Source organism: Myiozetetes cayanensis, unplaced genomic scaffold, assembly GCF_022539395.1.
Source record: "Myiozetetes cayanensis isolate MyiCay16 unplaced genomic scaffold, myiCay2020 scf4, whole genome shotgun sequence".
Taxonomy (NCBI): Eukaryota; Metazoa; Chordata; class Aves; order Passeriformes; family Tyrannidae; genus Myiozetetes; species Myiozetetes cayanensis.
The window spans coordinates 299,902-324,688 of record NW_026087631.1 but is presented as its reverse complement, the minus strand read 5'-3'; the positions used below and the strand labels follow the sequence as shown (position 1 = coordinate 324,688).

General features: G+C 55.3%; 3 protein-coding genes across 3 annotated transcripts; 1 reads left to right on the top strand and 2 right to left on the bottom strand.

Annotated features, from left to right (window-relative positions):
* Positions 1–494: 494 nt before the first annotated feature.
* POLR1E (RNA polymerase I subunit E) lies at positions 495–6,391 on the bottom strand. The gene is made up of 12 exons (XM_050329604.1): positions 6,289–6,391; positions 6,115–6,218; positions 5,849–5,925; positions 5,483–5,568; positions 4,853–4,908; positions 4,350–4,494; positions 3,350–3,457; positions 2,894–2,990; positions 2,580–2,713; positions 1,796–1,877; positions 1,537–1,668; positions 495–809 (listed from the first exon to the last, which is right to left on the bottom strand). Exons 1-12 carry the CDS (start codon positions 6,347–6,349, stop codon positions 650–652), a joined length of 1,242 nt encoding a protein of 413 aa, XP_050185561.1. The 5' UTR covers positions 6,350–6,391; the 3' UTR covers positions 495–649.
* A 486-nt stretch (positions 6,392–6,877) lies between these two features.
* Positions 6,878–15,051, top strand: ZBTB5 (zinc finger and BTB domain containing 5). The gene is made up of 2 exons (XM_050329491.1): positions 6,878–7,004; positions 10,791–15,051. The coding sequence occupies exon 2, from the start codon at positions 10,795–10,797 to the stop codon at positions 12,790–12,792; it is 1,998 nt and encodes a 665-aa protein (XP_050185448.1). The 5' UTR covers positions 6,878–7,004; positions 10,791–10,794; the 3' UTR covers positions 12,793–15,051.
* A 2,459-nt stretch (positions 15,052–17,510) lies between these two features.
* GRHPR (glyoxylate and hydroxypyruvate reductase) lies at positions 17,511–22,505 on the bottom strand. The gene is made up of 9 exons (XM_050329595.1): positions 22,372–22,505; positions 21,672–21,802; positions 21,518–21,590; positions 20,998–21,114; positions 20,748–20,836; positions 19,977–20,081; positions 19,307–19,442; positions 18,796–18,926; positions 17,511–17,714 (listed from the first exon to the last, which is right to left on the bottom strand). Exons 1-9 carry the CDS (start codon positions 22,434–22,436, stop codon positions 17,593–17,595), a joined length of 969 nt encoding a protein of 322 aa, XP_050185552.1. The 5' UTR covers positions 22,437–22,505; the 3' UTR covers positions 17,511–17,592.
* Positions 22,506–24,787: the final 2,282 nt, after the last annotated feature.

Below are 24,787 nucleotides of genomic sequence, written 5' to 3'. Positions count from 1 at the left end.
CTGTGCTTCCATTTCACACACCTTTTCACTCTTGGAGGCAATCCTCTGTTTCTCACGAGCCTGACTCCCACAGCCTTCCTAAGTAAACACCTGCCACAAGGCTGATACCCCAGGTGAGCGAAAATTCAGAGAAACCAGTCCAGAATCTCTTTCCCCAGGACTGTGAATCCACAGCTGTGGCCTCACACTCATCACCCCCCTGCAGTGACATCACTTCAGACTCACAGAACTCTCCCTTCCCCAGGCAAGCAGCCAGGATAGGAGAAGTAGCAGAAACAGTGTGAAGTATCTTTACACTTTTTGAACACAGGATTACAAAGACACTCCAGGGAAACCGTAAGGTTTGTGTAGGTTACCCTCTTTGTCTCTTTCTGTGCTTCCTACCTCCACCTGTGAGGGACCATGAGTCACACCAGGTGTCAGGCAGGACCTGCAAGTTCAACCCGTGCCCTTTTGATCCAGCACAACATAATGCTCCCCTCCCAGAGACAGACTGGAAAAAAAGAAAACGCTTTATTACAGTTTTTTCTACATATATAGAAAAAAGCAGCATTGTAATGAAGCAAACATCTCCATCCTGGTGCTGGACCCAACTCCAGCAGACAAAGCCATCCCCATAACACTCTGAGGGAGGGCCCTCTTGGGCTTCTCAGTTCATTTTCTTGCGCTTCCGCTGTCCTACCGGCGCCTTCTGCACGGGCAAGGGCAGGGAGAGAGTGCCCAGCTTGTGGTTCTGGTCGCTCTCCAGCCCCGGCACCCCTTTGGCCTTGGACACCTTCAGCCGCAGGGCCTTGGCGATGTCCAGGATCCTGGAAAACAATGGAGGAACAGCATGGGTGGGGCTGCTGAGCCTCCTGTGCTGACACTGCATCCATCTGCGGCCTCCTCCCCCGGGGGAGAGGCCCAGAGCATCTCTGCAGTGGAGGAATGCCATGGAAGCAGCAGCTGACAGTGCCAGGGCTGCCAGCCAGAGCCTTCCTGGGGACAGAGTGCTACTGATTTTTCCAGCAGGTCTCAGCCTCCTCCACCCTTTTCCCTACAGCATCCTAGGCCCCATGATCCCAGCTCCAGGGCAGCACAGACTAACTAAACCTGGGCACCAACTGCCAAAACCAACATGGATTCCTGAAAAAGCTTAGTTACAGAAAGAAAAAAAAAATGGATGGAACCAAACAGCAAACATTGCTATGACACCTACTACTACCTGTCAAAGAATAAAGAGCAAAAACAGAAGGGATGCCATGAAGGCTGACAAGAGAGCTGAAAACGAAGCAGTGATCAAAGGCTCTGATAAGGTCCAATAATAACAAGTTTTCAGCCACAAATCCCAGTTCCAATCAATCCTGTGGGGCCAGGGACAGACAAGTCCTGCCCTGATCCGAGGAGCAGCCAGCACCTGCAGGGAAATGCAGGTCCTGAACCTACAAACGCCCGTGGAAAACTAAATCCTGACCCAGATGCCAGAGTAGTTTCAGGGCTCTCCCAGGGTCTCCCTGTAGGAGGATCCCAGCAGGTGTGAACACAAGGATGGCTCACCTGCTCTCCTGGAGCTTCATGTCGTTCTGCAGGACGGTGAGGTCCGTCTGGAAGTTGTTGATGTGCAGAGCCAAGACAATGACGTAGGCGGTGATTTTAGCCTTCATGGAGGCAGAGACCAAATTCTGGACACTGTGTGGAAAAAGAGAGAACTCGTGAGATGTGGAGTGTAGGGGAGTTCCTGGTGGTGTGTCTGTGGACAATCAAGCTGAGCTCTGCCCTACCTGTGCCTCAAGAACCTCACACAGCATCCCCTTACCTGCCGTTGTTGTAGGTCAGTGAGGTGAAATTCTTCATGAGTTTCCTGCTGATAATGTGTGGGCATTCGGGACCCATTGGATCTAGAGCAGAGAGGGGTTTAGCAAAGGATGAGGAACACAACCCCACCCATCACAGCAGCACATGTATCACCCTGACTCTTATAACAGAATATCACAAAACATCCCATTTGGGAAGGGACCCACAAGGATACTTGTGTCCAACCCCAAGAATCCCACCATTTATTGCCTCTTCCCAGGAACACAGAGACCCTAAAAGAAGCTTGGGCCCTTGACTTCTAGGTCTCATAATTTTCAGGTCTGAGAGGCTCCTTAGAGCTTTTATTTTCTTTGTAAAAGGGGTCTCCCACTTCTACACTATACAATCTAAAACACACACATGCTTAAGTGTGTATTTCTTTTGCCACAAAATCCTAATAAAGCTGAGACCACATTTACAAGTCCCTATTACCACCAACACTAGTCATTCCCACATTCTCCTTAGTAGTCCTGTGGGTGACTCTTGTGTCCCCAGGAACACAGGAGGATACTACAGCCAGGCTTGCCACTTCCTCCTCCATCTGCCCTGCCAAGAACTGACAAGGACATTCAGATACACAAGTTCTATGGAAGACTAGCAAGCCTGGAAAATCTCAAACAAGTGTTTTGTATGATTCTGTTCCAAAAGCAGGACCCTGAGGACAGGAGAAATCCCCATGTTCAGGCATCTGGGGATGCTGAAGACATTCCCAAAAGCACATCTGTATGAGCTGAAAACTCTCTTACGTTTCTTCTTGATCACTTTCAGGTGGCTGAACTTAATGAGGGTGTCCAGGAACCAGAGGCATCGGGCTTTGTGGTCCCTGCTCTTCTCATCAGCAGGCAGGAACTTCAGCTCCTCCAAAACAAAGGAGCAGTGGCTGCAGGAGAGAGAGGGGGAGTTCAGCTCCACAAAGAGCACCTCACTGCTGTGCACACAACTCTCCTCCACGTTTCCCCAAGCAGGTGTTGCTCAGCCACGCCTGAACAACACATTCCCCTCTGCTCCAGGGCAGCTCTCCTGCCCCCAGTCAGGACAAGGCCCTCAGCAGCAGCTTTACCTCCTCTCCTCTGCCCTCTTGGCGATGTCCTCCGCGGTGGCGCTGGCCAGGGCAGCCGCCGGCACCCGCAGCGCCTCGTACTCAGCGGGGGACAGGACTGGCAGGGCGTTAAGGAACAGAACAGGCCTGGGCTCTCTCCTCCAGGAACAGCAGCTCTGTCCACACTCACTCTGGGAGGGGTGGGCAGGGCAGGGGAATGGAACCCAGCCAGGAACCAAGGCCTCTATAACAGACTGTGGCACTTCTGCATGGCCACTTCACCACTACTCCCAGTGGAACTGCTGCCAACAGGGAGAAAATCCTGCTCCCTGTTGGAAAGGGGCAGGCCCCAAAACCTCAACACAACATTATACTGGCCCCAGCTTTTGCACTGTGAGAGGTGAAGGCTGGGCTCACTCCAGACGGCCACATCGAGGTTTACAGGCGCAGGAAACCCCTGTGACCCAGAAAAGATACTGTCCTCAAACTTGTACACGTGCTCTGGCCTGTCTGCATCCTCGTGGCACGGCGGGAGGAAGGCAGAGACGGTTTGCACGTCATCCTGGGCCACATCCTGCATCAGAGCTGGGGAGGGAAACAGGAAGGGAGCGTTTGGATTGTGCAAAGCAAAATGCAGAGAACAAGAACACAACCCAAATTCTCCCTTTAGACGCAAGTCTACTCAATGGTAGCTCTTGTGTTAACACCAGTTTAGTCACAGTTGGAGTTTTAAACATTTAAAACTTCTATCAAGAACCTGCTGCTCCCTGAAATTTAGAAAAACCATTCAAGACTAGAGAAACATTTAGGAAAGCAGGGCACTAAGATGTCTGGCTGCTGCACGATGGGCAGAGCACAGTTTTGGCACCCTGAGTTCTAGTGGGCACCTACTTGACACAAAGCAGCTCTGGGATCACTGTCAGTATCCACCCTGGAACAAAAGGGATGAAAGCTAGTGTGTTCTACAGTTAACAGACACCTCTCTTGAGCAAGCCAATGACACTCAGGATCCCAGAAGTGCTCTGGAGGGCTCCTGTCAGCCCTCCTGCTCAGTATAGGGGGGTCCACAGCACAAAGTCAGGACGGCCCCAGCTCTGTCCTGCCACAGCCTGGAAATCCCCAGAGATGGTGAGCCTGCACCACGCTGTGACCTGTCCCCAGGGTGCAGTCTCTGAGGGAAGTCTGTGCCATTTTCCACAGCCATGCCACTGAGTGCAGACTAAGGACACTGCCTTTATCCCAGAGAACTCATTTCCAGGCACTCCCACAAAAGTTCCATTGATGTCACAGGGCCTTTCCCTCATTCAGGCAACTCCCACACCAAGTCCAGCAGGAGCAGAAGGAAGCAGTTCCCCCATGGGTGCCTTTCTCAGCTGTTAGACCAGCCGCTTCTTCAGTCACTCCACACTTGGCAAGGACAGACAGGAAAAGACCTTTCAGGTTACCACCCTTAAACCTCGAGACAGAATCCTCTCACCTGTAACTCCCTTTGCATCTATGATATTCGCTGCTGCTTTTGTCACAGCCGTGCTCACGATGTCGCTGCCCACAGCGTTCATGCGCCGAGAGCTCAGGGCTCGCTTCTGCTTGCTGGTGCCAAAGGCCTCGATGCACAAATCCACCTGTGCAGGAGACACACACTAAAGCACCCTGTCCACCCAGGAGAGCACAAGCCCCATCGTTCATTCCACAGACACATCCTCTAATAAAACTTCAAACACTTCATAGGGTAAAACCTGTGCGTGGATGTGCTGGTCTGCAAGGGGCAGGAAGTCCCTGGGATGGTGACTCTGCCTAAAATAGCCATGAAAACGCTGCCAAGTCAGGCACTAACTGTGCTGCCTCCAGGGCACAGCGACAGTGCTGCACCTGCAAAGGTTTACCCTGCAGGACACCAAACACCCCAGCCTCAAAGAAGCATCACCTGCCCCTGCTGGCTGGATACTCACAGCAGAAGGTGACATGGGGGTTCAACTTTACCTTCTCCCTGTAGGACTTTTTCTGATAATCCTTCGTGTCATCAGGTATCAAGTTATCTATAAAAGAACAGAAGTTAGTGTGCTTGGATGTGCAGCCAGGACAGGAATGCCTTCAGCGTGACGGACAGACTTGACACATCACATCTGGCTCAATTCCACAGGGCTTGGCCACTCAAAAGAACTCACCAAACATGAGAACCTACAACAAAAAAGGAGCCTACGGGTGCAACGGAGTGTGGCCAAACCCAGGTCCCCCTTCCCAGAGTGAAAAGCAGCTCCAAAATGACCTGATCCTTTAGGTTACCCTGCTGGGTCCTGTGACAAAAACTAGTTCTGCTGAAGGCAATTTGTTTTATTGCTCTCCAGGGATCCAGTCCTCCCTTGCAGAGTACACCCAGATAAAGCTGCACTCGAGCAGGGACACTCTGACTCCCACCCTTCACACTCACAACCCCCACTCTGAGCTCGCTGTGCTCCCCTCTCCTGCTCTTCCTCACAGCATGCAGGAGTGAAGGCACCCTCCTTCCTCCGTGCCGAGGGAACAAGGTAGGAATGAGGAGGACAGAGCAACTGAGAGCTGGAGGCACATACAGGCCTGGCGTGGGCTGGGGCAACAGCCAGCACGTCCCACCTGAGAGCAGGGGCTGCATGTTGAACATCTCGGCATTGTAGACCTCCATCTGCCCAGAGTCCTTGTCCAGCACACCCACAAAGTACCTGGGGAGAACAGGGTCAAGTGGTTGGTGAGAACCAGAGATGATTTAAACTGCGTTGTCTTCCCACCCCTGCCACTTTTCCTGCCTTGCACATTTGGAATGTCACGACAACCAAGTTACCTCCAAGGCACGCGTACGTACAAAAACATAACATCTCACTGCTCTAAGTAAATGTAGAAGTCTTAAGACAACTACATCAGGTGAAATGTAGATCCCATCACAGCTCTGAGCCAGGCCCAAGGAAGGAACCAGCCCCTCTCTACTCCCAGCTCCTTCCATACCTGCACAGGGAGTTGCACTTCATGACCCCGCTGCCGAAATTGTGCCCCACGTAGCAAAGGCGCTCCGTCTCCGAGACCTGGGAAACCAGGGTTAGGCTGTCATGTGGGAACAGAACACAACAGGCTTCATGACCTGCGGCAGGTCCCTGCTCTGCCTCCCCCACCCTGCAGCTCCACCAGCCACAGGACAGCCTAACCCTCCTCCTATCACAGCACCTCGAGATGAGAGCGATCTGCCTGCCCGAGCGTCCCGGGGCGGGCCTTACCAGGATCCTGCGGTGCCTCTTTCGGGGGTGCGTCGTGTCCCGGCTCCGGTACGCGGTGAAGCGCAGGGACTCGGGGCTCCGCAGCCTCCCGTTGGCGAACCGCACTGCGGGAAGGGAGCCCGTGAGCCCCGGCGAGGGCCGGCACCCCCTCGCACCCCGGCCCGCCCCGCTCACCGAGCGCCGCGGGCCGCTCCGCGCCGAGGTCCCCGCGGTAGCGCCAGGTGGCGGCGGCCATGGCGACGGCCGAGGGGGCTCCCGGAGCCGCCCCCGGCTCCGCTCCGGGCTCCGCTCCCCGCTCCCCGCTCCGGGCTCCGCTCCCGGTTCCGGGCTCCGCTCCCCGCTCCGGGCTCCGCTCCCCGCTCCGGGCTCCGCTCCCCGCTCCGGGCTCCGCTCCCGGTTCCGGGCTCCGCTCCCCGCTCCGGGCTCCGCTCCCGGTTCCGGGCTCCGCTCCCCGCTCCGGGCTCCGCTCCCGTTGCCGCTCCCGGCTCCGCCCGCTCCCCGGCTCCGCTCCCCGCGCCTGCTCCGGTTCCGCTCCCGGTTCCGGGCTCCGCTCCCCGCTCCGGGCTCCGCTCCCGCGCCGCCACCCCCTCCGGCAGCGCCAATAAGCTCATCCCCAATTGGTCGGGAGGGGAAGCCTCTGACGCTTCTAAATAAGGAGGCCATCGATTGGCTGTTGGGTGGGCGCGTGCGGCGCGGCGGGCGGAAGTGACGCGCCGGGGCGGGCGGGGCCGTGTCGGCGGGAGCGGGGCCGGGCCGGGCCGATCCCATCCCGGGCCCATCCCGATCCCATCCCGATCCCATCCCGATCCCCGGACCGGGCCCCTCCCGAACCCATCCCGAACCCACCCCCGCACAGCCCTGCCGCACGGCCCTGCCGCGGGACACCGCAGGTGAGCGGGAGGGCGGAGAGAGGGAGGGCGGCGGGGACGGGAACCGGGGACGGGAACCGGGGACGAGAACCGATGGCCCCCCCGCCGGGGCGGGACCGGCGGTCTCCGGGCTCCTCTGTGTGTCCCGCAGCGGCACGGAGCGGAGTCCCGGCTGTGTTAGCGGTGCTGAGGCAGCGCTGGGATGCGGGTGCCGCCCTGAGAGGGACACAGAACTTGTGTGGTCCAGGTGAGCACAAAAGGAAGGAAAAGGGGGAGGGAAGGGGGAAAAAAAGCGCTGCCCTCAGGAGAGCAGAGCGGCCCTCGTTATCCAGCAGCCATCGGGCGTCCTGGAGCTTTAAAAGGCTTTCAGTCAGTTAATCCCCCAGCCGAGTGTTTCGGGGGGTAACTGGTGAATGATTTCCGTGTCCTGACTCCGTCCGAGGACAAGCGATGGGATTGCTGGTGTGTCTGTGCAGGGCCATTTGGGTTCTGCTGTCCTTATGGGGCCCTTCCAGCTCAGAATATTCAGTGAGCACACAGGGTTTTCCCCTGCCTTGCTCCCCCGTGGCCCGGAGGAGGAGAAGGAGGAGGGGGGTGATCGTGCACTCCGGGGTCAGAAGGTAGGGCTGAGGAGGGACCATGGCTGGGGGGTCGCAGTGAGGGGCAGCACAGGTGTGTGTCACGGGGGTGCCACAGTGTCTGTGCCCCCTGAAGGGAGGCACCCGGGGCTGGGAGGAGTGCCGGGAAGCAGGAGGATGCCTGTGCCATAGGTGGTGTCTGTTCTGGAGGTGACCAGGAATGTCCGGGAGAAACCTGCTCTTTCTTGGGGAAGGTTTTTATGGCTGCTGTCCCAGCTCTGCTGTCACTGCCTGTTCCTGAGCTGGAGTCGCTGTGGGCTGGACGGCCTGTGGCACATTCCAGGTGCTGGGAGAACAGTGAGCAGCCCCCTGTTCTGCCCGGGGGTGGCAGTGCAGTTTGTCCCTGCTGGGGGTGACTCAGGGTGGGAAGGGGTCAGAACAGAGGCTCCTTCCCCGCCGGCTGGTCCAGCACAGCATGCCTGGGAGCACGGGGCGTTTGCTGAGGGAACAGCAGCACCCCCAGCTCCCGGCTGGGTCTGTGTTTGTGTGTCAGGCCTCAGGGAAGCTTCTCGCTAGGTCTGTCCCTTCAGGCACCGAGGTTCAGCTCTGGGGGGTGGTGCTGTGTGGGGTGTGAATCGAACAGTTACTTGTGGCGCATTGGCCCTGTGGATTCCAGGAATTCCCGTGGGCTTGGCACCCTGGGCGTCAAATGCATTTAAGTACAGATTGTTGGGCTTCAGGTGCAAGTCATAAACTGGTCTTTCCTCACCAGGTCAGTGAAGGACAAGTGCCTTGGCCTGAAGTTTTCTGTAGCATATTTGTAGGTGAGATTTCTCTGACGGGTGCAGCTGAGACAGCTCTTGTCGATGGTTTCGGTGACACAAAACTGATTACTTGGCAAACTCCTTAGAAGCCTCTTTAGGGGGAACTGAAGGTTGTATTTAGTTTTTGTTTGCTGTTTTGGCTGTGTGTTTGACCTCCCCACAGTGGGTCAGGGCTGCAGTGTAATCATCTGTGCCAGTCATCTATTTCCGGGGAATGGAAACCCGGAGAGGAAACTGTGGCCATTAAATGTAGTAGAGATTGTGCTGATAAAACCTGAATTCCTGTGGAAAAACCTGCACTGCCCTTCTGCCACATGATTGTGTCAACATATGTCCCTTGCCTTATAGGGGATTTTGGGTCGTGTAGGAGAATAAAGGAATTAGCCATGACTCTCTGAGTTCTTTCAGAATCTAGTTCCAGACACCAACTTCAACAAGAAATGTGGGAATCCAGTACCTGTAGTTCTGTGGCACAGGCCCTAGCCCAGGGACAGGCAGGATGGTGGCTTTCCAGTCAGGGTTTTATAGATCTTTTTCAGTACTTGGCCTTAAACTTTTCTTGGCTCTGACTATTTGTTTTTATAGTAAAACTACTTGTAGCTCGACAGTTTGGTGTGCTGTGTGTTCACTTGTAGTCCTTTGTTTGGCTGTAGAACTGTGCAGTTCCCTCTCCTGTGGCAACAAGGTCTCTGCATCACCCTGGAGGCTGTGTGTGTTTGTTCTGGCCCGAGAGCTCCAGCCTTTCTGTGTAGTGAGAGTTAGCAAGCCAAAGCCATGTTACTGGAAACAACACTGCAGTCTGTCTTGTTTCAGGTGCACAAAGGATGCAGCCACTTTTGGTGCCTGTAAGCAGGACTCCCTCGGAATTTTGAAATCCCAAATGATCGGTCGAAACAACGACTCTTCCCTGTTTCTTCTGTTCCAAATGCGTGTTGCTCCCTGGGCAGAAGTGCTTGGACCATCCCTTTAACCCACATTCCTTCCTGGAGTCCAGCTTCATTCCTTTTGCTCTGCTTGAAAATGTTGTCTTATTTTTACTCCTGAACACTCATTGGCAGTGTAAGATAAATGCATTCATGTATTATTTGTGTTCCTGTTTCTTATTTAGAAAAGCAGCAAACACGTGTGCTTGAAAATGGACTTTTTCTGAATTGTCAGACTCACATTTGATCCCTCCTCGAAAGCAAAATTCTCTCTGTGTGACCTTTTATTTCGGCTGCTTTATGGTCTCCATATGTCCAGTGGTACTGTGGTGTTGCTGTTGGAAAATAAATGTGAGGACAGGAATGTGTGTGTTTGCCTTGGACATGCAGCCTTTCTGCTCCCCAAATCTTACACTTAATTGTTTTTCAAAAGTAGAGGTATTGCCAAAAATCACCTCTTCAGTCTTAAGATGAGTCTGCTAAGATGTGACTTCGGTTCTATTAACGGACAGTTAAGAAAAAGCCACCCCTCAGTCTGTCTGATTGTCTCCTTGAGCAGCTCCTATTTTTGTTATACCAAATAAAAATTTGGTTTTTGCTCAAATTTTTGTTATACCAAAAACTTCCCATCACTTTCCTCTCAGCCCTGTGAGGTGAGGATTAAAGTCCAGGAGTGGGAGGTCACTTAATTGTGTGAGCAGTTTATCAAAGGGTGCAGCAGGTTATTTGCAATCAGATCATTTTACAAACCAGGGTTCAGTGTTTTACTACTGAGTTGTTTTAGTTTGGATGGGAGCTAATGGGGGCGAGATGATCTGTGTTGTTTGGTTTGCAGCACCGTGACATGGCTGGTGCTGAGGTCAGCTCTGTGGCAGAACCTGGATTTTCTTCCTTCTCCTTTTGCTTCTCCTTCTCCAGACTGCCAGCTTTGATCTTGTACTCATGTGGTGTGGCAAATTCAGATCAGTTACTGTTTGTCTGTCATGCAGCTGTCATCTTTCCTCTTTAAACCCAAGTTCACTGCAGCCTGACTGTGACCTTCAACCATGGAATCACAGACTGGTTTCAGTTGAAAGGGACCTTAAAGCTCATCTCTGTCCCACTATCCCAGGTTGCTCCAAGCCCAGTCCAACCTGGCCTTGAATACTTCCAGAGATGGGGCAGTCACAGCTTCTGTGGGCAAGCCGTGCCAGGGCTTCACCACTCTTACAGGGAAGAATTTCTTCCTAATATCTAATCTAAGCCTGCTCTCTTTCAATTTGATCCCATTCCCCCTTGTCCTGTCACTCCAGGCCCTTGTAAATAGTCTTGCCCCATCTCTTGTAGGCCCCTTCAGCTACTGGAAGGCCCAGTTAGGTCACCCTGAAACCTTTCTTCTCCAGGCTGAACAATTCCAATTCACTCATCCTTTCCTTGCAGGAGAGGTACTCCATTCCTCTGATCAACTTGGTGGCCCCTATAATGGTTTCTTCTGTTTTGTAGGATCATGGATTTCCCAGGACACTTTGAGCAAGTCTTCCAACAGCTCAATTACCAGAGGCTCCATGGCCAGCTCTGTGACTGTGTCATTGTGGTGGGGAACAGGCACTTCAAAGCCCACTGCTCCGTGCTGGCCGCGTGCAGCACCCGCTTCCAAGCACTCTTCTTGGTGGCTGAGGGGGACCAGACCATGAACATGATCCAGCTGGACAGTGAAGTGGTGACAGCCGAGGCCATGAACACTATGTACATGTCCACGCTTATGCTCAAGGAGAGCAATGTGATGGATGTGCTGCTGGCTGCATCCCACCTGCACCTCAACTCTGTGGTGAAGGCCTGCAAGGACTACCTGACCACACGGACACTACCGCTGTCGCCGCCGAGCGAGCGCGCGCAGGAGCAGAGCGCGCGCCTGCAGCGCTCCTTCATGCTGCAGCAGCTGGGGCTCAGCATCGTCAGCTCGGCGCTGGGCTCCTCGCAGGGCACCGAGGAGCCGCCCGGCCCCGTGCGGGGCGGGCTGGAGCAGCGCGCCGCCTTCCCCATGCGCCGCCTGCACAAGCGCAAGCCGCCCTCCGAGGAGCGCGCCCGGCCGCGCGTCCGGCCCGCCATGGAGGAGCCCGGCGCCGACGGGGCCGCCGAGGGCGGCCAGCCCGTCCACTCGCGCGAGGAGTTCTTCTCTCCGGACTCGCTGAAGATCGTGGACAACTCCAAGGCCGACGCTGTTGCTGATAACCAGGAGGACAACACGATCATGTTTGACCAGTCTTTTGGTGCTCAGGAGGATGCTCAGGTGCCCAGCCAGTCAGACAACGGTGGGGCAAATATTTCCCAGATGTCCATGGCATCCCAGGCCACGCAAGTGGAGACCAGCTTTGACCAGGAGGCTGCTGCCGAAAAGAGCAACTTCCCATGTGAGAATCCGGAGGTCAGCCTGAACGAGAAGGAGCACATGAGGGTGGTGGTGAAGTCTGAGCCCCTGAGCTCCCCAGAGCCCCAGGATGAGGTGAGCGATGTCACCTCCCAGGCAGAGGGCAGTGAGTCTGTGGAGGTGGAAGGAGGAGTGGTGAGTGCAGAGAAGATCGAGCTGAGTCCTGAGAGCAGCGACCGCAGCTTCTCTGACCCACAGTCCAGCACCGACAGGGTGGGAGACATCCACATCATGGAGGTGTCCAACAACCTGGAACACAAGTCGTCTTTCAGCATTTCAAATTTTCTGAATAAAAGCAGAGGCAGTGGCTTTGGAGCCAGCCAAAACAGCGACGACAACATTCCCAACACCACCAGTGACTGCAGGATGGACAGCGACACCTCTTACCTGATGAGCCCGGAGTCGGGGCCTGCTGGTGGCCACTCGTCCACCACTGTCTCCCACGTGGAGAACCCATTCAGCGAGCCCGCAGACTCCCACTTTGTGAGGCCCATGCAGGATGTGATGGGTCTGCCCTGCGTGCAGACCTCGGGGTACCGGGCAGCGGAGCAGTTTGGCATGGACTTCCCACGCTCAGGCCTGGGCTTGCACTCGCTGTCCCGGGCCATGATGGGCTCGGTGAGAGGCGGAGCCGGTGGCTTTCCTGGCTACCGCCGCATTGCCCCCAAAATGCCCGTGGTGACCTCTGTGCGGGGCTCCCAGCTGCAGGAGAGCTCGTCCGGGTCCCAGCTGCTGATGAACGGGAGCACCTCCTTCGAGAGCGGGCACCTGTCGCAGCCCGGCCCCCCGCAGCTCACCAGGGCGTCCGCCGACGTGCTGTCCAAGTGCAAGAAGGCTCTGTCGGAGCACAACGTGCTGGTGGTGGAGGGGGCACGCAAGTACGCCTGCAAGATCTGCTGCAAGACCTTCCTGACGCTCACGGACTGCAAGAAGCACATCCGCGTGCACACGGGGGAGAAGCCCTACGCCTGCCTCAAGTGCGGGAAGCGCTTCAGCCAGTCCAGCCACCTCTACAAACACTCCAAGACCACCTGCCTCAGGTGGCAGAGCAGCAACCTGCCCAGCAGTTTGCTCTAGGGCGCTGCCCGGGCTGCGGCGGCGGGGCCGACAGACACTGGCGTGCGGTGGTGCCACACACACAGAGCTTGGCTCTGCCTTTGGGGATATCCGGTACTACCTCGCGGGGTGTCGTGGGCTCGGCCGCCCGCCGCGAGCCGTGCAGCGGCCATGGGGATGTGACCCCCACAGCCAAGCACTCCCTTTGCAGGGCAGAGGGGTGACAGCGTGGGGGGCTTGTGAAATAGCACGTTTAGAGAACGAGAAACTGAAGTGCAAATTTCCCTTTTTTTGTGTGTTTGTTTTTTTTTTCTCTAAAGCATTTTGTAACAGTGAAAGCATTTAAATAATTACTGTAACGAGTTGCTGCATTATGTGTGGACAGTAGTGCAGACCACTTACCTTTAAAAGAGAGAAACACGTTTGGCTGCACCTGTCTGACATAATGCTTTCAAATACGCTTATTATAACAATAGTTCTAGGATTATGAATGTATGTTTGGCTGTTTTGTAGTAAAGGACACTGTGTAATCAAGGTGCTTAAATTAAATCCCAGACAAGTAACTTTTGGACTGCCAGGTGTACATATATCTTTAATACAGCAAGATCTGGATGTTTGGCTGACTTTTTGTTTTTTTCCCGTAGAAACACGTATTAAGTGATAAGTGAAGTACTGTCTCTTGTTTGTGCTATTCCTAGCAGTATTTTAACCGGTTTGTATCTCCTGTTACAGTTCTATATAGGCAGAAGTCTGAACAGAGCTTGTCTTTGTTGTTTTGAAGGAGGGAGGTAGTTTGTGATGGCTTTTTTAGCCGTGTAAGACAGTCTCCCTCTGTTTCCAGATGCCGACAGTCCATCTGGTCCCCGTTACTGTGTGAGCATGTTGTCCTTTTCTCTTATCTCCAGCCTTTACTTTCCTCCTCTGCACACTTACTGACTTCCCTTCACAGTTGTGGGTTGTTCCTTGGATTGAACTGTCAGGAACAATCCTCATTTTCCATATCTCATAGAATCATAGAATATCCTGAGCTGGAAGGGACCCATCAGTATCACTGAGTCCTGCTCCCGGCCCTGCACAGGACACCCCAAGAATCCCACCACGTGCCTGAGACTGTTGTCCAAACACTTCTTGAACTCAGACAGCCTTGTGGGGCTGTCACCACTGCCCTGGGGAGCCTGTTCAGTGCCCAACCACCCTCCAGGGGAAGAACCTTTCTCTGATTTCCAGCCTAACCCTCCCCTGACATAGCTCCTGAGTCCTGTCACTAGTCCTGAGAGTGAATAGATCAGTGCTGCCCCTCTGGAGGATGTTGAAGACCCCAATGACATCTGACATCAGTCTCCCTCAGGCTGAGCAAACCAAGTGCCCTCAGCTGTTCCTCGTAAGGCTTCCACTCCAAACTCTTCCACATCCTCATGGCCTCATTTGGATGCTCTGTAGTGGCTTCATGTTGTTTTTATATTGTGGTGCCCCAAACTGCCCCAATACTGAGGTGAGGCCACCCCAGGTCAGAGCAGAGCAGGACAATCCCCTCCCTGGCCCGGCCAGCGATGCTGGGCATGATACCCCCCCAGGATACAGTTGGCCCTCCTGGCTGCCAGGGCACTGCTGACATATATATTTATGTCTCTCTGTAAAATGTCATTGTCAAATACAGGCCTTCCACTTAAACTAGTGTCATAAAAGTACTTTTCCACATAAACTAAAAGAAAACTAGTTTAAGTTTAATTTTAAAAAATAGCACTGTACCCTTTGGGTAGTGGAAATTTGTCATTTGCCATGTGAGGTGTGTAAATCTCATTTTAATTTCCTATTCTTTGATGCCATTGTAACTTAATACTGCCTGCAGGCTCCTTTTGCCACAGGTGCACACGAGCTGGTGGTCAGCATCTTTAGCTTTTTAAATAAACTTTTGGAGCACTTCTGCTGATGATGAATGCTGCTCAGGTGTGCAGGAGCTGGATCAGGTTGGAGACAGAGGATTCCCTGGACCTGTCAGCATGTCATTTGCACTTGAGCATCTGAAGTAAACAGGAACATGGAAATACAGGGGATGGTTAGATTAATTCCTTTAAAATGTTAAGACTTTGCTATAGGGTTTACTTAATGGTCATATTTCTGGCTCTTGATTTTTTTTAAGCATTAAAAAAATGCAGTTTTTTAAAGCATTGGGATATGCCATGTTTTGTTAGATAATAATTTCAGTATTGGGGACTAACAGCATTGAGCTGAATAAACACTCACCCAAGCATCAATAAAATGCAGTATTTTGTACTTTAATATCTTCTTGTGTTTCTTGCATTTCTGCTGTTTTCATTTTTAGAAACAAGGTGTGGGATTTTTTGGCGTCCCATCCAAATGTCTTGATTTCTTATAATGCATGGGAATAAAGCATCTGTGTGAGCAAGTTGAGTAATTAAGAACTAATATAAGCAGATAAACACTTAACCGGACTTTTAAACTGGTTTTTTATAAAAATTTTAACATGGAATGACAGTGCAGGAGGACTTCTGTCTTCTTTCTCTGAGAAAAAGTTTGACTTGGAGTGTTTTTGGAAGCGGCACCTTTAAATTTTGTTGTCCATTGACACCCTGTGCCTGGAGCCCATGGCTGCAGAGCTGCTTCCCAAATGAAGCAATAAATTCCTGGGAATGGCATGAATAAACACCTGGTACCGTGAGCTGTTCCCTCTCTGTGCAAAGAGTGTCTCACCTTACAGCCTGGAGAGTGTATTGCCCCTGTTTCCACTCAGAAGCACAGTTGGGTCTTGTGTGGAGGGTTCAGTGTGTCAGTACGCTGAAACACCCTGAAATAAACCCTGCATTTTTGTGCTTCTGTGTCTGACTGGATTCACTGATATGTTGCTCTTCACACCAGCCTATACAGAAATACTCCTGGTTCTAAAAGTGATTATAAAAGCCTGTACTTGGTAATAATTTTGTCCCCGGTAGAGTTCTTCATAAGAACTTCTTAGTATGTTTTTACTGAAATAATATCTACAGAGCATCCGTCAAGTTCATGATCCATGGTCACTGCTACTCTCTGAATTCCTTGTGGGAGGATGATGCAGGTGGAGGAGGTGCTTGTTTCGAAGGAGTTGAGATGCACACCTGAGATGTGCTCCAGTCACTCTGGCAGCTGATTTACCAGCCTGTGTCTATTTCTTAACATACCTGGGGAATCTGACACATCTGCTTGGACACCAGGTTATTCCCATTCACTGCTTCTCGCATCACCGGGGGTCACAGTAACCTCTCGGGTATTTGGTCAACACTTCTCAGCATCACAGTAACATCACCACCAGCAGCATCTTCAGTGTCAACACTCAAATTTTGGAGACAGTAAACTCCCCTGCTGGACTCATGCCCTGGGTTTTCACACCAAAGTAAATCCTAATTTCTTTTGGGTCAGTTGGAAACTCCCCCAGCCAGCTGGGATGCTCGACTCCCTCCCTTGCCACAGCCACGAGCCTTCCCCGGTCAGCCTAGGTTAGAAACCTTCAAAACTCACTCTAGTGAGTGAGAATCCCAGCATGGCAATCAGCTGGGATTGTGAATCAAAACTTACTGTTAAATGTGTCAGAACCCCTCTGAGGTGTGGGGCAGAGCAACTTCCAGCAGCCATTACTGCTGTCAGAGAGTGCTTTATATATAAACATCCAGAGAAATTCCAGCAGAGTCCAGCATGAGGGACACTTGTCATGGGACAGGAAGCACACAGTGTACTGGGTGAGCTTTAATTCCCATCACAGGCTCTGTGTTGTGTTCTGGCTCCCTCCCTGCACCAGGTTTAGGGTCCCACCAGCTGCTGCCCCCCACCCTGGGACACTTCCCTTATGCCCATTGCAGGCCCCTCTCTTCTTCCCTCCCTCCCTTTCCCTATTCCTTCCGTTATGCTGCTGTCCCCACAAAGTGAGTTTTCTGGCTGTCCCCTGCCAGGGAGAAAGCCTGGGGGGAAAGCACAGGAGGCAGGTCCTGGGCCAGAGGGATGGGAAACCTGTACCAACCCACCTTGGAGGGGTGGATTAGTTGCTGGAGCCACCATTCAACCTGGAAGTGCCAAAGGGGTTTGTGGTCCTCCTGTGTGGGACTGGCCACCAAGGGGAAGTGTGATGGAGTTGGAAGAGGAGGAGGAGGAGGAGAAGGAGGAGGCAGAGGTCTCCTCTGCACTAATGAGTCACTGCACATCTGGGAAAAACAACGAGTTGCAGCTGGAACCTGCAGGGGTTGCAGGACCTCCCAGTGAATTTCAGTTTGCCACCCACTTTGGAGCCATGCCTAGAATTTTTGGTGGATACAAAAGGCAGAGGTGGAGGTGCCAGGTGAGCTGCATGAGCCTGTGTTTTGCCTTTCTTTAGGCACTTCAGGAAGAGGATTGTGCTGTGGCACTGATTTCACAGGACCAGTTAACGTGTGGGCTGGCAGCAGCTCCTGTGGCAGCAGCAGCTGTGCTGACAGGGCTGCTACCTCTCTTCCCTGCCTGGCTACAAGCTCAGGTATGGCACTGTTGGCCTCTCACTGTGACCAGCAACCAGGTTTTGAGGAGAGGTGCTGCCACAGCAGCTCCCTCGTGGTACCGCCCACACCAGTGAGCAGAATAGAGAGCAGTTCCAACGTGTCGAGTGTTCCCCAAATCAGATCCAAACCCCAATCCATGGCCTACTGGGACCCACAGCCCCCTCAGTGTGCTCTCCCACGTGCCCAGGGCACCCTGTTCTCAAATGACACTAGCACCACACATTCCCTGCTGCTCTTTAATGGCTCCTGGCTGCCGCAGAGACGAGGGGCCAGGCTGGCCCGTCCTGCCGCACCACAGGGGCTGTCACAGCTTGAGCTCGTGGGGCATGGGCTCCCCCCGCAGCCCGGCCAGCAGGTTGTTGGCTGCCAGTACTGCCATGGTGTTCCTCGTGGCGTACGTAGCGCTCCCGATGTGTGGCAGGATCACTGCGGGGACAGGAGGGACACCCATCACCTTCGCGGACCGGTGTACAATACACATGCATTGTTATTTACATATTAATAAACAATTACTATTACTCTTATAATTTACATATTTAATTAATACGTGTTAATTTTGTGCTGCTTGGTGTTGTTCCAGAGCTCTCAAATCTCCCAAGTCCTGCAAATTTTTCAAGAAAAGTCTCTGCTTCTATCCCTCCCCACACTGTCTACTTTGGGAACCAAAGAAAACAAACAAAAAATGAGTTTTAGCAAAAAGATAAATGAAAAAAAAAAAACCCAGCTACAGATTCGTATTTCATAAGCAGACACTCAGTCATGGGTGGTTCCAAGTTTTCATGGATGTCCCTATGGTTTCTTTTTGGAACAGAATTTCCCTACTCCAGGAACGTCCTCCCTGGAAAGAAGACATCCTGCACAAGAACAGCCAAGCAAGCCCCCTCTTAGCCATCCTTCGTCACCTGACTCATCCTCCTCCAGAGAAGACAGGTGTCAGTCCTGCACCTGCCCTTCCCACCTGCTTGGTACTACCCAGGTAACAGGCTGCCTGGGGTTGTGACAGGTTGGCAGGTTAGCCAGCCTGGCAGCGCTCTCAAGGCTGAGGCTCCTCTGGGCAGACTCAGAGACCCACTTTAGCCATCCCAGAAGCTTTTCAGGCAGAGTATATGCCCAGGAGCTTACAGAATACCTGAGCTGGGCAGAGCCTGAGCTGTGATTTGGTTTCGTATTGAGGCACGTGCTGGTATTGGACCCTCCATGAATTGACACACTGAACAGAGACCCACCAGGAAGGTGCTAAACCTGAGCTGGTATGGGTGGCTTTCTGGAGAATTAAAACAGCTCCCACACTTGTTTGACATTGCATTGATGAGTTCTTACCCCACAGCAGACCCCCACATTGTACAGTAGCTCCCTACACCCCAATTAAATATACCTGACCTGTCGGTCCTTCCATGCTTCCCTGGCACCAGAGGGGTCACAGGGACCAGGGATCCCTGCCAGTGGCCCCCAAGGAGTGTGGGCAGCCTGGCAGAGCCGGGCTCTGGCTGCCCTGCTGGGCACTTACCACAGTTCTTGAGCGAGAGCAGGGGGTGGTCAGTGGGCAGTGGCTCTGGTGTCGTGACATCCAGGCCGGCAGCAGCGATCCAGCCCTGGGACAGCGCTTCGTACAGGTCCTCCTGGTTCACCACAGTCCCCCTGGTGAACGCAAGGAGAGAGGCTGGCACCACTCCAAGGCTCCCACAGGCTCCCAGGGCCACAGCCCACTGGGGACAGCCCAGGTGGTGTCAGCAGGCCCCCAGGGCTGCCTGATGGAGCTCAGACCCGCTCTGGGTGTGTATGAACCTCCCAGCACAGTGAGCTGTTCCCACTCCAGCTGCCTGCAGTGGGGAAGAGCTGCGTGCTCCCTGAATAACTTATCTTGCCTTTGGACGGATCACAGGGGACCTTGGGAAAACAATTCCAGTGTGTGCAGCCATTAAGACTGTACATGCTGTCTGACCCACAGCAGATCCTCTGCATCCACAGCCCGGCAAGGTGACAGCCATGCTCCCAGGCAGGGGACTGGGCTGCCATACCTGCTTGTGTTGACAAACACAGAAGTCTTCTTCATCCTGCTGAAGAAGTCCTTGTTGCACATTCCCTGGGTGGCTGGCGTCAGGGCACAGGTTACCACCACAAAGTCTGACTCCTCGGCCAGCCTCGTTAGTGGGACTGAGGGAAGGAACACAGGAATGTCCCATTGCAGCTGACACCTGCCCTCAGCAAAGCTCCATGGGCAGCTGCAGCCTGACCCCTTCTGCCGTCAGGACACCTTGGTGCTCAGCCCCTGGGGACAGTCCTCAGATCCTTCCCTTCCTCCCAGGAGCAGCTGCCACCTTCCCTCCCTGTCCACTGCGTCCCTCTTCCTTGTGGGAATGAAACTAATCACCGATGGATGGATGCAGAGAAGGGCAACAGTGGCAGAACAGCTGCAGCCCATGGTTCTGGCAGGGGTCTGATGAGCCTCTGCATGTCTAGTCTTTGCCTGGCCCAGTGAAGGCAGGTGCCTCCCTGTCACCCCCCACCACCTTGTGGGGCCTGTCTAGGACTTGGTATTTCCTCCCTCGCTGCCCCCTCACACTGGGCACCCCAAGGAGCCCCCCAAAACTCCCAGCTGGTGCCCTCCCTCTGCCGCATGGAGCTGTCCCAGCCACGGTGCTCTGTGACTGCCAACCAAAGCTGGCCCTGACCCAGTGCTGTCCTTACCAAACTCAGCCCCAAACTCTGCTGCACTTTCTGGTTTTGGGCCACTGCCAGTGTACAGAAACTTCTTGACTCCAAATGGCTTCAGGCGCCGGGCGACTGCCTGCCCTAGGAGGGACAGAGCAGGGTGTCAGGCCACCAGGGCTCCATGAGCTGCACAGGGACCAGCTCCTGAAGCCACGGAAGGGCCACTGTGGTGGGATCACTCCTGCCCGGCTGCTCCCAGTTTGGACAACAGGGTAGGGAATGGAGGTGTTGCGCTGTGGAAAAGGGCCCATGGGACACTGAACCCACAGCTGCCCTCAGGAGCAAACTGGGGAGCAAGGACAGGTCCGGCTGCCTGCTGGCAAAGTCCACAGCTGGATGGTACCAAGTGCCGCATGGACTTTGCCACCGTTTGTTTAACTGGAGGCCAGGAGGACAAGGTACAGGTTGTTGCAGGGATTGCAGGTGGTGGAGTCACCTGAATGCTTGAGACTTTTAAGGCTGAAGCCTGATGAGCCAGCTGGTGGCTCCGGGCGAGGCTGATGTGCAGCTCCCCTTGCTTTGCTCACGTTTAAACAGGTGGCCCTTGGGGACAGCACCTTGGCTGAGTCAGAGTCCCAGAACAGGACTGGGAAGTCCCAGGCTTGGAAGGGACTGCAAAGACCACCTCATTCCAAGCCTCCTGCCACAGGCAGGGACACCTTCCACTAGCTTAGGTTAAAGGTGAAGCTCCAAAGCCACCCTGCCACTGCTGGAGATACAGAAACTTGGCCCCTGAGCTGCACTTACCTATCCTGCCCAGCCCAATGATGCCCACCGTGCTGTCAGACAGGCCATATCCACACATCCACAGGGGCTTCCAGGTTGTCCAGCCGCCACTGGCAGAGAGAAAGGGACAGGAACAGATGTCAGGGAGAGCCTACTCAGAGCCCAGCCCAGGTGCTTGGTGTGAGCTGGATGAAATGCTGGTCTTGGCCCTGTGTCCCCAGCCCCACGTGGCTCAGCTCTGGAGCTGGGGCCACCCACAGCTGGCACTCACCTCTTGACCTGCTCGGCCGCCTCGGGCAGCCGGCGGCACGCTGAGAGCAGCAGGGCCACCGAGAGCTCTGCAGTGGCGTCGGTCAGGACGTCAGGGGTGTAGCCCACGCGGATACCCCTGCCCGGACAGAGGGGGCTCTGGGGCAGCCTCGGGGTGCTCCCCTGGCACCTCCGGGCTGGCTGCCAACACTAAACCTGTCCCCGATGCTGGGGGACATCCCTTTGTCTCTCAGTCCTCCCGCCACACCCTCTCCCCAGGTTGTCTTTGCCTTGGCCTGGAACCCAGAGGCTCCTCCAGCCCAGGTGGGGTGGGGTGACCCCAGCAATGATCTACCAGGAGGGGAGTGCCCGCAGATGGCCAACCCAACCAGCTCCATGCTGTGTGGAAGCCCATCTGCCAGAAGGAACCGGCAGAGCTGGGGAAGGGGTGCAGAGGGGTGCAGGGAGGGATCGCGGGGTGAGGGTTGTCAGAGCCGGGGGGTCAGAGGTGCGATGGTCAGCGGTGGGGTCGGTGGCGTTACCGCTTCTTGATCTCGTCCAGAGCGAGGTGGTCGAAGCCCACGGACATGGTGCTGATGACCTTCAGGCTGGGCCCTGCAAGACACGAGCAGCGCTGCCGAGCCTGTGCCGGCGGCGCGGGGGACGGAGGCGGAGGGAAGGGGGACCCGCACCCACCGGCCGCGTCCAGCACCTCGCGGTCGATGCGGTCGGAGAGCAGGCAGAGGAGCCCGCGCGTCCCAGCCACGCGTGACAGCAGCTCGGCCCGCGGCACCGGCTCCTCCGAGTCCCACTGCTGTACGCGGCATCTGCGGGGCACCCGCGCCGTCAGCCCCCGGCACCGGCACCGGGACCCGCACCGACACCGACCGGCACCGGGACCGGCACCGACACCGGCACCGACAGGCACCGGGACCCGCACCGACACCGGCACCGGCACCGACCGGCACCGGGACCCGCACCGACACCGTCAGCCTCCGGCACCGGGAACGGCACCGGGACCCGCACCGACACCGTCAGCCTCCGGCACCGGGACCCGCACCGGGACCCGCACCGACACCGGCACCGGCACCGACCGGCACGGGGAACAGCACCGGGACCCGCACCGACACCGTCAGCCCCCGGCACACACACCGGGACACACACCGGGACCCGCACCGGCACCGGCACCGGCCGGCACCGGGACCGGGACCCGCACGGACACCGTCAGCCCCCGGCACCGGGACCGGCACCGGGACCCGCACCGACATCGTCAGCCCCCGGCACCGGGACCCGCACCGGGACCCGCACCGACACCGACCGGCCCCGGCCCCGAGAGCGAACCGGTACTGCCACCGACAGGCACCGAGATCAGCACAGGGACCGGCCCCGCTCTCACCCGCTCGCCTGCGACAGAACCCGCAGCCCCTCGGCCGGGATCCGCCGCGTCACGAACACCGACATGGCCGCTCCGAGCGCCCCTCCGGGCCCGACAGACCGACCGGAACAGACCGACAGACGGACGGGCCAGGCCCCGCCCATGGCCCCGCCCCGGCCGGCACACGGCTCCACCCACCGCACAGGCCACGCCCCACGCACGCCCTGACCCCGCCCCCCGCGCGCCTCATTGGCGGCAGTGCCGGTGTGTGCACGTGTGTTCATACATGGACATACGGACACGTGTGTCCATACAGGGACACACGGACACGTGTGTTCATACATGGACACGCGGACACGTGTGTTCATACAGGGACATACGGACACGTGTGTTCATACAGGGACGTACGGACACGTGTGTTCATACATGGACACGCGGACACGTGTGTTCATACAGGGACATACGGACACGTGTGTTCATACAGGGACATACATACAGACACGTGTGTTCATACAGGGACACGCGGACACGTGTGTTCATACAGGGACGTACGGACACGTGTGTTCATACAGGGACACGCGGACACGTGTGTTCATACAGGGACACACGGACACGTGTGTCCATACAGGGACATACGGACACGTGTGTTCATACAGGGACGTACGGACACGTGTGTTCATACAGGGACACACGGACACGTGTGTTCATACAGGGACACACGGACACGTGTGTTCATACAGGGACATACGGACACGTGTGTTCATACAGAGACATACATACGGATACGTGTGTTCATACAGGGACATACGGACACGTGTGTTCATACATGGACGTACGGACACGTGTGTTCATACAGAGACATACATACGGACACGTGTGTTCATACAGGGACGTACGGACACGTGTGTTCATACAGGGACATACGGACACGTGTGTATGTATGTGTCTGTATGCTCTTACATGGGTGGGCATGTATGAACACTCCTACATACGTCTGTTTATACCCAGCAATATGGGCATTCCCACACGTGTGTGTCACACGTGGATATATGGCCATTCCTACAAATGTGTACTTGAGTAAATGCATTCATGCATACACACGTGTGTAGAACTCCTGGAAAAGCTGCAGCCCACGGCTTGGACAAGTGTGTCTTCCTGAGTTAAGGACTGTGTGGATGGCCCAGCCCAGACGGTGGTGGGAATGGTGCCACATCCAGCTCGTCTCTGGTCATTCGTGGTGTCCCCCAGGGATCAGCACCAGGCACAGTCCTGTTCAATGTCTTTGCTGATGATATGGATGAGGGGATCAAGTGCACCTTCAGCAAATCCATGGATGGCACCAGGTTGGGTGGGAGTATTGATGTGCCGGAGTGCAGGAAGGCTCTCCAGAGGGATCTGGACAGGCTGGATCCACGGGCCGAGGCCTATGGGCCACTTCGGCTACAACAGCCTCATGAACGCTCCAGGCTGGGGCAGAGGGGCTGGAAAGCGCCCAGTGGGAAAGGCCCTAGGGGTGCTGGTGACAGTGGTTGGACCCCGGTGTGCTCAGCTGTGCAAGAGGTCAGTGGCCCCTGGACTGTCCCAGCCATGGTGTGTCACAGCCCCAGGGCAGTCCTGTCCCTGTGCTGGCACTGCTGAGGGCCCCTGTCCTGTGTTTGAGTCTGGGCCCCTCAGACAAGAACATGGAGGAGCTGGAGCGTGGGCAGGGACGGGAACGGAGCTGGGAACGGAGCTGGGAAGGGGCTGGAGCAGCAGGAGGGGCTGAGGGAGCTGGGGGGGCTCAACCTGGAGAAAAGGAGGCTCAGGGGGGACCTTCTGGCTCTGCAATCCCTGACAGGAGGGGGGAGCTGGGGGGGGATCGGGCTCTGCTCCCAGGGAACAGGGACAGGAGGAGAGGGAACGGCCTCAGCTGGGCCAGGGGAGGGGCAGGTGGGACATGAGGAGGAATTTCTGCCTGGCAAGGGTGGTCAGGCACTGGAAGGGAGGTTTGGAGTGCCCAGCCCTGGAGGTGTCCCAGGCAGGCCTGGCCGTGGCACTCAGTGCTCTGGGCTGGGGGACAGGGTGGGGATGGGGGACAGGGGGGACTCGATGGGCTGGTAGGGTTTTTTCAAGCCCAATGTTTTGTGATTCAGTGATTCTGTGTTGTACACATGTGTGCATATACTTGTGTATACATACATTCTTTCACACACACCCATGTCGGGTTCTATTTTGGGAGGAGTTCCCCCTGACAGCCTCTGGTGGCAGCTTTGGAGGATCCCAGAGGCCACAGATGGTCTGAGGGCTGCCTCTCAAGGCGCTGATCTCAAAACACTGCTTGTTAATTAACCCAGATTTAAATTGTCTGGAGTCCTGACCTGAAATGCGCTCTGTGACTGCAGGGAACCCAAGGGAGCCATGAGCTCCACAGGTAACACAGGTGTGTTGTGTCTGGTAA

Coding starts and splice junctions, on each gene's coding strand:
- POLR1E (XM_050329604.1), bottom strand. CDS start 6,349: ATGGCCGCCGCCACCTGGCGCTACCGCGGGGACCTCGGCGCGGAGCGG. Junction 6,219..6,288: donor GGAGCGGCCCGCGGCGCTCG/GTGAGCGGGGCG, acceptor CCCTTCCCGCAG/TGCGGTTCGCCAACGGGAGG. Junction 5,926..6,114: donor AGAGGCACCGCAGGATCCTG/GTAAGGCCCGCC, acceptor CTGGTTTCCCAG/GTCTCGGAGACGGAGCGCCT.
- ZBTB5 (XM_050329491.1), top strand. CDS start 10,795: ATGGATTTCCCAGGACACTTTGAGCAAGTCTTCCAACAGCTCAATTAC.
- GRHPR (XM_050329595.1), bottom strand. CDS start 22,436: ATGTCGGTGTTCGTGACGCGGCGGATCCCGGCCGAGGGGCTGCGGGTT. Junction 21,591..21,671: donor CGAGGTGCTGGACGCGGCCG/GTGGGTGCGGGT, acceptor CGTGTCTTGCAG/GGCCCAGCCTGAAGGTCATC. Junction 18,927..19,306: donor GTGTTTGTCAACACAAGCAG/GTATGGCAGCCC, acceptor TGCGTTCACCAG/GGGGACTGTGGTGAACCAGG.